The sequence below is a fragment of the Cynoglossus semilaevis genome, chromosome 14 (assembly GCF_000523025.1).
Source record: "Cynoglossus semilaevis isolate Cse_v1.0 chromosome 14, Cse_v1.0, whole genome shotgun sequence".
Classification (NCBI taxonomy): domain Eukaryota; kingdom Metazoa; phylum Chordata; class Actinopteri; order Pleuronectiformes; family Cynoglossidae; genus Cynoglossus; species Cynoglossus semilaevis.
Window position 1 is genome coordinate 6,102,474 of NC_024320.1, and position 10,702 is coordinate 6,113,175.

Below are 10,702 nucleotides of genomic sequence, written 5' to 3' on the forward strand. Positions count from 1 at the left end.
TTTCAAAAATCACCCAAAACATGCTATCAAAAGTGAAACAAAAATTTCACATTTTGACAAAACATTTTATAAAAAATGTTTTCTAAATGGCCTAATTTTTATGCGAAACATGCAGGTAAAGATACAATTTTATATATAACAAAGTTTATACATATACATATGTACATATATACATATATATACACACGTGTATATATATATATACACATATACACATATATATAGCTTGAAGGCAAAGGCTTCACACAAGTAAAGAATATTTTTAAATCTTAGATTTATTATGAAAATGAAAAATGGTAGAAGCATTTTAACCTCGATGATTTAACCTATACATGAAGTTGTCATTGCTACATTTAGCCACCGTCACCACTAATCGTCTTGAAGTCATTACAACACTTCAGTTTCTGTCTAGAATTTGGTGCAAACACATTTCTTATAATGTTTTCATCTTCAAACAGTGCAACTCAAATCTAGCTTGTCGAAAGGTTCACTGCTTAATCACAGCAAATATGTTCAGTCTAGAGCATATTTTCATCAACACAATTAAGCTCCCCCGGGAAAATGGTGAAAACATAAGAGAAACTTAGGAAAATTAGCACCAAAGCAAAAAGGCACCTCTTGTTTTCCTAATATCCAACAAAAAGGGAGGAAAAGACAGACTCATTTATATGTTTAAACTTCCCTCAGACGAAAAAAAAAATCAATCAATCAATCTGTACACAAAATGAAATATACATACTGATTACAAGAAGCAGTTGGAAAAAAAATTGAGCAACTTCAGTTCAGCAAATAATAAAGGTACCCCAGTTATCAGATTTTTCATCATTTAAAAAAGTGCTTTTAAACCCCAGCAAGTAACACAAACAGCTGTTCTGTACCAATTTGTTACAGTTCAATACTTAACATTTAACCTTTTATTTGTACATTATCAGCGCTCTGAACTTGTTCTAAAATAAAACTTGAGGTGCAAAACAAAACGCAGTGTATTACTGAACTATGGTTTTGCACAGAAAATAAATTTCACAGAAAAAAACCCAAACAAAAACGTGTTATATTTCAGACATTTTTGAATGGGATATACTCAAAAATGTCTCGCAGGTGAAACAGGTGATAGGGGATAGGTTTTTTTAACCCTATAAAGTCATTCATCATTGTAACTGTAGCTGTCTAGTTAATATTTAAACCAAAGTTCTTCTAACCACCTTAATTAGTACCAGAAATAACTAAATAATGAATTGGGATAACAGTACCTAAAAGCTTTTTTATCTTCTTAATAGCAACACGACAATCTAGAGCTTTTGGAAGACTTGACTGATAGAATCCATGAACCTGTGTTGCATTTTTTGGGTGATTGTTTAAAGCAAGACTGTTATCAACTTAAGTAACAACTGGAAATTTCAGAAAAGGATATACACAGAGCATGACTTTTTTGGCACTGAAAGACTGAGATTTTGTTTCCCACTAGTGGTATGAGTGTTAATGACACCAAACCCGATCAAATCAAGCAATGTATTTCTGGTTTATAGCTACTTATTTGGAATATTCAGAAAGGAAAATCTCCAGCATAGATTGTGGCACTACATGCTGCAGATAGAAAACAAAACAAAAGTGATATAAATAATTGATCACAAAACTATTTTTTACATTTTAACAGAACAGAGCAGAAGACACTCAAAATTTCTTGGAAATTTCAAATAAAAAATAGAATAAGCAGTGTTGATATTGTTTGTATTTTTTGTTACCTTCTATTATTAAAAGATGGGACTTCTCTACGAAGCAGTTTTCTTGAGATCTCTGATCTGTTTGATTAGGTACGTCTTCTCATCGTTAAACTGCTCGTCATCTGAACGATCCTTCTGGAAGTTACTCAAAAAGTCGATTAGTTTGGTCTGGTTTTTAAGCAGAATGTCAATGATCGGCTGCGTCTTGTTGGGGTTCGCAACAAACACCTGGGGAGAAAAACAACATTTCTGTTATAACAATCACCTCCTTCTTTTTCATCTACAACTGCAACACTTTTTCACTCGGCATGTCCTTTAAAATAAGAGTACCATATTTTCCGGACTATTGAGCACACCTAAATATCAAAATTTAAAAAGGAAAAAAAAAATTGTAAATATATACTGTAGGCCAAACTTCTCCATAAGTCGCAGGTGTCCACATTGTAACATGGGATATTTACACAGAACAGAAACAGTAAAACTTTGCGTCTTACATTACGGTACATTTTGTATAGTCCAATATTTGACTATGCATTTAATATCCTATAATATCGGCTGGCCTGTAATATCAGCCAACATCTTTAGTTAAAAAAAGATTAGAACTATAGAGCAGTGTTCTATCTAAGGATCAAGGACTGGGTGCGGCCTTATAGGGTGTATTCAACTCCTTAAAGATCTGAATGGAAGTTATTTTACTTTACCATCTGCTGACTAACGCATCTTCAAAACCCTAACTCAAAATACTAAAGTTTTTAAATCTAATGAAGATCAAAGTGTCTCACAGAACCACTACATTGAATGCATGAACACAGTCTTTTACCTTGAAGACATGGAAGGCTTCAAACTGGATGTTAGCACTCTTGTCTTTCAGCAGATTCATCATCAACTTGAGATTCTCAGGCTTGCTAATGTAGGTCGTCATCACTTTGAAGTTGTGTCTGTCCAGGAGGAGCTCGCCGAGAAGCTGGAAGTCAGAATGAGTCACAGAGTTTTCTGACTATTAGCTGTGAGATCACATTTAAGGAACAGTACTGCGAAAGGTCACCACTATCTATCTTCTACTATTTCTGGTAGTTAGGATACAACCAGAACATACATACATACATCATTTTTAAACGAATGTAATACTTTTGATATTTTATCATGAACTGACAAAATTAAATTATTTCCAACAGGCTTAAAGAAAAAATATTGTATCCAAGGATATTTGAACCTATATTTGTGCCAAAATATGAGGAAGGGCAGCATGGAGGTACACATAAATCAAGTTCAGCAAACAAAGATTACAATCAACGCCTGCAATTCACTTCTGGAAAATGAGCTCTTCAGGATTTGCAAACAAACATGGTCCTGTAAAAGCTTACTTCCTCTAAAACGCTCTTAAAGTGACATACATGTCGTAAACCTTCTATTCCCACCGTACGCTGACGCCACCTGGATGGAAGAACGGCTGCAGTGTCTCTTCACAAAGAGCAAGTTAGGAAGAGCAAATCACTTTGAGAGAGTTGTGATAATAATGGCTGATAAATGAACACATCATGGTGTATTGTTTGGTAAATACAAATGTAGTACTCCAGACTGCAATGTTCAAAAGTTGTGAATAACCATTTGCATTTAAAATAGGTTTTTTTACTCTTCAAAAGTAGTAGTACAATAAAACAAATACTTCACTGGCTCCACATCTACTACAACAACTGAACAAAGGCTAAACATGGTCAATGTTGGAACGGACTATGTTCACATTTAAAATATATTTTCTTCCTGATTGACTGTCAAATATATAACAATATTTAAAGTCAAACCTTTAGGGACTGCCTTTTTGTGACATAGTTCTCAGAGTGCAGCAGCTTCTCGTAGTTTGTAAACACCTGGAATGTAGTAAAAACACATTGTACTGTAAGCCAAATGAGCCAAGTACTTTGTACACTGTTGGTGCAATTGTCAGGGATCAACACAGTACACACTCACACAGTACATGCCAATAAAGTACGTGGTTAATTTGTACTTTGTTACTGTATTATGTTTGGTAACATAATTAGGGGCATTTTACTCTTTTGCACTCTGTTGTTTGTAGTATTACATGTTCTAGATTGTATGTCTCTTCTGATACAAATAATTGTCAATTAATTACTTGATCAGTTTTGATATGTGCTACAAAGATGCAAGTATACAAGGATCTGTCAGCTTTAGACGGGTTACCACACAGTGGAATTAATGTGTGCCTTTCTCAACCTCTACAAACTCTATTACTGCTGGTAAACAGCTTTCTTGCTTTGCATCTGCTATATTATTAGTGCCAAATTACCAAAGTTAATGGAGTACTGCCCAAATGTCTGTGTTCATGAATGCTGCTAATACTGTTGATGTGCGTGCACTCACGGAATCATAGTTCTGTTCAAGGAATTCCGCCACCAGCACTTTGTGTTTGGTCAGGAGATCCTGCAGTTGAAGACAGAGAGAATCAGAGTCAACAACACGATGAAGCAGAAACAGAAGCATCATGACAGTGAATTAATACTTCTCCTTTACATTACAAACACAGAAGAAAGGTTTTATGTCATCTGGTCAAAATTACTGTGTGCACATTGGAATGGTGTGCATTGAGAATGTTGCTTAAGATTATAATAAAAAAAAAGAAAGAAAAAAGACCCCTGTTTCAGACCCCCATTTCATCAACATGTCCATCTTAGCACAAAGCTAGGTGGAACCTACAGTTACCTTGAAAGTGGCAAAGGCGTCAGAGGCGATGTCAAAGGTGGATAACTCCACGTAGTTGAAGAAAGAGTGAAACTGTTCGGAGTAAAGGACAATCTTGGCCAGTGGCTCATGGCGGATGCACTCCCGCAGCATGATCCCACAGTTCAAGGCTACTTGCGGAGTATCGTACCTTTCAGCAGAGACAGGTGGATTATGGGTATTGAACAGTTTAGAACACGTGCAGAAGATATTTTGTGTCTTACCCTTTCAGAAGGATGAAAAGAACTTCTTTGTGGGAACAGAAATATTCCACCGTTGGGCTCCTTGTTCCAATCTGCCTCCTCAGGATGTTGTTAAAGATCTGACACACATCTTTCTTGCCCTGGAAAAAACGCATTATTTGAACCAGTTTTGTCTTGCTGAGATCTGAACTGACTTTGGATCCACCAAGCAGATCGCACTACTGATCTCCTTAGTATTTACACAGCAGAGCTGCTACTGTATTTTACAGAGTGTACTGGTGCTCGGTGGACTCAGCTAAAGACAGGAATGGAAAAAAACAATGGATTAGTCCACACCAAAAGAATGCTTACTTTTAGTGAGTTCAGAAGGTGAGTTCATAACTTATCTCGCACATGGGCCAAAGGACAAATTATTTTTGAAAAAAAGGCCAAAAAAAGGCCAAAAAGTAATTTCCGACCAATTTTGTAAAATTCTGTTACTGAAGTGAAAACTAATTTGTTAGGGGAACAATAATGATTTTAAACACTCAAGGCGACCAATAGTCTAGAATCTAAATACAGATCTTTTATATGACGTTATATAAAATATAGAAACAGTCTACATGATCCTGCTTTTTATAATGAGCAGCTTGCCATTCCAGGGTCCTCACCCTGTTCTTTAAAGTTTTTGTCAGGACTTTTACCGCTGAGAGAGAGACTAGCTATCGCGTTACACTAATAGTGTTCCCCATCCTGCAAAAAAGTTGAAAAGTGTTCTTATAAAAAGTACCCCGCATGTTATACATTTTCCCCAGATTATGTATAAATTAATTTTTCCAACAGAAAAACAATCACCCACCACACAGTATTTGTTGTGGACCAAAAACTAGAACCATTCCTGCATTGGAATGTTGCTAGTTTAACTCTGGGAAAATTAGAGAAGTTGGTTCATCTAACGATACAGAACGGAAATTGGAAACTAATGAGCTGTTCTGAGGTGACATGCCAAAGTAAGTGGTATCAAGTGGAGTGCTGTGAATTTCCCAAGACATTGGAATTTTTTTTTCCCATGATGGGAAAATTAAGTTATTCATTTTTCAGGTTTTGCAATTTTTTAAGAAGCGCGGGAACCCTGTATTACTTGCTTTTTGATTGACTTTTCCATCATCATTCCAAGAAGACAGTGTTGTTATGTTTTGATGTTAGCATTTTTTTTAATGACCTCTAATGCATTTACACACGTTCCTCATTTTCTTCTGTTTTACCTGGATTACGTTTTCTTTTAGTGTCCTGACTATCTCTGCTGGTCTTTGTGATTTTCTTCCTCTTAAAGAAGCATAATTCAACTTTAAATGGCTCTGTTTTAAGTCAACTTAAATACACTGTCGGATCTGTATAAAAAGTAGGGATGTCTGATATTGTCTTTTTGCCGATATTGTCCAAACACTTAATTTCCGATTCACATATCAATTGATGCGGATATATGCAGCAATTTGCAGCACACCACTGCACACATTTCACTGTGTGCAGTGGTGTGCTGTCACAAGGATAATAATTCCCTTTCACTTTAAAACTATTTTTTGGTCACATCATCTGGGTGTACCCCAGGCATTGCATTATCAGGTTGTTATTATGGGAGGGAAATCCAGTGACACGTTCTTACTAATATTACATCATTTTGCTATAGTATCGGTTGGTGGTTATCATCTGACATCCCTTATAAAAAAGACAACTATGTGTGTGCTGTAAAGTAAACGAGTTAAAAAAGAAAGAAAGAAAGAAAGAAAAAAAAAAATCAACCAATAAAATGATTTACTAACTGATTGTAAGTTAAATAACAGCCTCTTCAAGCTGCTCATACAGAACATTTGAAGTTTGAAGTTAAAGGTTAGGAGACAAAACACATGATTCTAACCTCGAAGTCGATAAACTGTAGGTGTTCAACCAGTGTGATTAGTAGCCCACTGGTGTACAGTTCTTGGGCCAGCTGGGCGACTGTCTCTGTGTGAGGCTCTTTATCATTGCTCCCATACAGAATCTCCTTCATGGAAACCAAGCACTTGGATACCTCCTCTGATGCCTTTGCAAAAAGACAAAAGAGAGGTCATGTCATGAGAGGTCAATTCCAGGTTCTGTGTAAAGAAACGCTCTGTTCGAACAATCTGTGATGTTATATTATTTGGATGGTCAATCTGACAATAAAACATGATGATGCCTGGTCATATTTCACAGAGTGCTGTGAATTTACACACCTTCTCTGTCTTCTTTTCCTGTTTGACCAGGGTGGCCAGGTTTTCCCTCAGAGTCTTGACAATATCTACTGGACTCTTGTGAGATTTACCGAACAGTGGCATGATGAGAACCTCTTTTTTCCAGGGACCTGGAAATCACACAGACATATATATATATTTATATATATATATATATATATGCACACCAATTAACAACCAACAATAATCAGTTATTTATTTTCTAACACGAGCAAACAAACCCACTTGACTACAGATGAAACTGATTTTCAGAGATGAGATGGTCCACGTCTGATAAACTAACACTCACCGCTGACATGGATGGCAATGTCTACACTTATTACTCAGACTACAAACACTCAGAGATTGTACTTGGTATGTACTTTGTAAATTTTGTATGGCGTTATTCTCTGTTAAAGAATATAAAGCTTGTTTTAACTTGTTTTGGAGCATTTCATTAAAATTACAAAAAATATTTTACAACAGTAAAACTCATTTGAACAGTAAATGAAATCCTGCACAGTAAATCCCAACCACTTCAGCTCGCTCTAACAGAGAACCTGCTACTGGACACAGACTGTTAATGCTGCTCCCTGATGAAAGAAACATGTTTGTGTTGGTACTGGTTCAAAAACAAAAGGGAAACAGATTCATAAATGTTAACTTGCTATTGTTCTGAAGGGTCTTGTTAAAATTATATAAATACGTGATGGTAACTTACTATTTGAATGTACCACAAAAAAAAGAATCACAAATACACTGAGGTTTTTGTCCTTTTTGTCCACAATAAAATTAAATCTATATTTCATAAGTCTGTGCTGTATATGCCTTTCATCATGCTCAATTAACATGTAAAATGTAAAATATGTTGGTTGTCAACTAGCATTGCAGGGGTATTATCGCCACCTACTGTTAAGGAATGTGAACAGGCAAGAACAGCCCAGAAAGAGAGAGAGAGCTATGGGAGTGAAAGGAGTGACCAGGGAAAACGAAAGAGAAGTTCATGAGTTGGTGAGTTGTGACTGTAACAGTGTAACATGTATGTTTTGAAGGGACCCTTTGGTTCTGTGTCTAGCCACATGATCAGGATTAATAAGTGTTAAGAGGAGCACAGAGCCGGGCCCACAGCCACCATCAAACAACACAGCTGCCTTTTCCAGTATCAGATAACAGGCACATGCAAGCTGCAGGGTGGTGGGTGGAATTGATTACATCATTTTATCACCATGTGTCAGCAATCCACATGAATGACCCACAGTAAACATAGCAATATAGTGATGTATCTAAGCTATGTGTCATTCAGCCAGTGGTAGTAGCAGGTCAAGGCTCAGCTCAAGCTTAAATCCAAAGGATAAACTCACTAAACCAAACTCCACTCTGCTTTGCTCAGCTGGTTCTTTTAAAACGAAAGGTTCATTTCTTCAAAATCTGCTTTTTGCAAGCAATGGCATCCATATTATGTGACTACAGAAATTGGATCGTATAAAAATGACTAATTTCACATTTACATTTTTCAACTAAACCAAAAATATTGTTTGGCAAAGCGAATCATAGCTCCAACATTGTTTTACACAGTTGTGTACAATGGTTTATATTTGTGTTCTGCAGCTCTGGATAAGGACTACTGGTTAGCAGAAGCCCTGTTATTTGGCGATTCTAAACCAGACATTAGGGGTGTCTCGTGGCTTTGCATCTCTTGTTGGAAACCCACAAATTTGAAAAGTTATTAAATAGGGGAGTAGGAAAATAGCAATTTCTGAAATATCGCAATATTTTATTTTATAATACCATATCAATATTCTACTGTACAGCACTGTATCAATTTTCTTTATTAATAATAACAAATATTCATGGCATTAAGACTTTGAGTCAAACAATCTTTTTTTTTAATTGTTTATTCTGTAAATGTGCAAGTGCTTTTATTTCTTTTCTAATGGTTTCTAATGAATGTAGATCCCTCTGTTCCAATTCTAGTAACTAGGTGTTAAGTATGTAACAGCGTTGTGTGTTACTTTGCTGACAATTTTCAGCAACACACAGCGTTCACACAAATATTTACGGTGAGTCTTGTAAAAGAAATGACATGTCTTGTACATTGAAATTCAAAACTTATTTCAATATAATTTTACCTGTCACCTGAGTAAAATATGAATTTATTATATTACTGGAAAACACTGCCTAAAGACATGTCTTGCCTCTGGTCACAGAAAGTACTCTACTGTATTTGTTTTACTTCCTTTCTCAGGCAAGTGTAACAAGACTTTTTATACACGTACACATGTATTATTTTTAAATATAGAATTCAAATAAAGGTTGATGATGCTAGCAAATCTAAACTGCAATGTCTGTACACAATTACATTTGAAATTACACCTTTTTGAAAAATGTAGTGTCAAAAAGTAACGGCAAAAAAGTTTGTTTGGAAATATGTGGTTTGTACAAACAGTAAAGCTGCCTTTAGGCCTGGTTATCATTTCTTTTGGCTCATTAAACAAGAGTTTATAAGTTTCTGCCATGATGTGCTGAAGAAGAAGAAGAAGAAAAAGAAGAAGAAGAAGAAGGGCATTTTTTATATTCAGGGGAAAATCACAGTGTGTTTCCTATTTCTTGCAGAAACGGTTAAGCTAGCTAGTTTCAATACATACAAACATTGTCGTACTTTACACACATTGATGCATTTATTCCCAATGTATACTAAGTATACTATCTACAGGCCAGGGTAGAACTATACTACTTTGGGCTTCCATGGAGACATGGACAACATTTTTGTTACATTAAGGGTAATAATTTCTGCAGTTTTTAACTGTTAGCAGCATTCAAATACTGTAGTCATTGTATAATTAAATGATCAATATAATTTCACCATAAAGAAACATTTCCCTAAAACATATTGTTATGCCAACAAACAGCATAAAATAGGAATTACAACAGCATTTACAGCAGTGCCTCAGGTAACATGAGTTTGTGTACCTATACTGTGATCCTAATAACAATAGCTGGTCATTCGTCGTTTCTATCACGAAAGTTTTAAACAGAAAGTTTAATATACCCAACACCACATTCACTATATTTATGTCCTTACATTATAAAGTTACAAAAATATAGATTTATAAATACATACTCGGGTGAGGCATATGTGTTTTGAGGATTAGGGCCATAAAGGTGCACTGGTTACACACACAGTTACAGTAGGAACACATAAGGCCGCAAAACAGTTGAGACAATGTGACTAAACAAGACCACACCCCTCTCGCCTCCTCAGGCTAAACTCGCTTATTGTTTGACAGATTTCCTCGTTTAATCACGGTCGCTTGCAGGATGTGTACAACTATAAATTTAAAGTTCAAAGAGCCCATAACAACCCGAATAACACACCATTAAAGGTGTTTAGCTAGAACTGAAGCAGAATACTGTTTTAAGGGTACGAATAATAGCACTACGGTTCACTGCACTACACTGGTAGCGACTGCTCTCCGTCAGTAAGAGCTAAAATGATACTCACAATGAGAGGACGTTAGAGCTCGGTTCTTTAAATGTCCAACTTCACGACGCAGCTGACATTCGCGAGTCGTCCTCGATTCTCACGTCTGTCTGCTGAAATGCGGTCGTTTCGGTTGAAAATGCGAGAAATCTTTGAAGAACGCAGTGCAGAGTACAATCTGCTGCTGCTCCAGCCTACTATCAAGTGAAGTTGTTAAGGATTCCGCTTTACAATTTCAAAATAAAAGTTTAACTATATTGGACCACTAGTTAAATTTGAAGTCAAATTTATACCCGACAAACTTTTGTAAGACTTAAACAGAAACGCATTTTA

At 36.0% G+C, this 10,702-nt stretch overlaps 1 protein-coding gene across 2 annotated transcripts; it reads right to left on the reverse strand.

The window, feature by feature from the left end:
• Window positions 1–255: 255 nt before the first annotated feature.
• Window positions 256–10,573, reverse strand: cab39l (calcium binding protein 39-like). 2 transcript variants are annotated; one of them, XM_008324758.3, is made up of 10 exons: window positions 10,391–10,573; window positions 6,892–7,019; window positions 6,555–6,719; window positions 4,682–4,800; window positions 4,440–4,608; window positions 4,101–4,160; window positions 3,524–3,589; window positions 2,542–2,685; window positions 1,743–1,949; window positions 256–1,584 (listed from the first exon to the last, which is right to left on the reverse strand). In XM_008324758.3, exons 2-9 carry the CDS (start codon window positions 6,991–6,993, stop codon window positions 1,770–1,772), a joined length of 1,005 nt encoding a protein of 334 aa, XP_008322980.1. In that variant the 5' UTR covers window positions 6,994–7,019; window positions 10,391–10,573; the 3' UTR covers window positions 256–1,584; window positions 1,743–1,769. The 2 variants fall into 2 exon arrangements, with proteins under 2 accessions (XP_008322980.1, XP_008322979.1); XM_008324757.3 differs by having other exon boundaries at window positions 256–1,949; window positions 10,391–10,572.
• Between the last annotated feature and the right edge of the window lie 129 nt (window positions 10,574–10,702).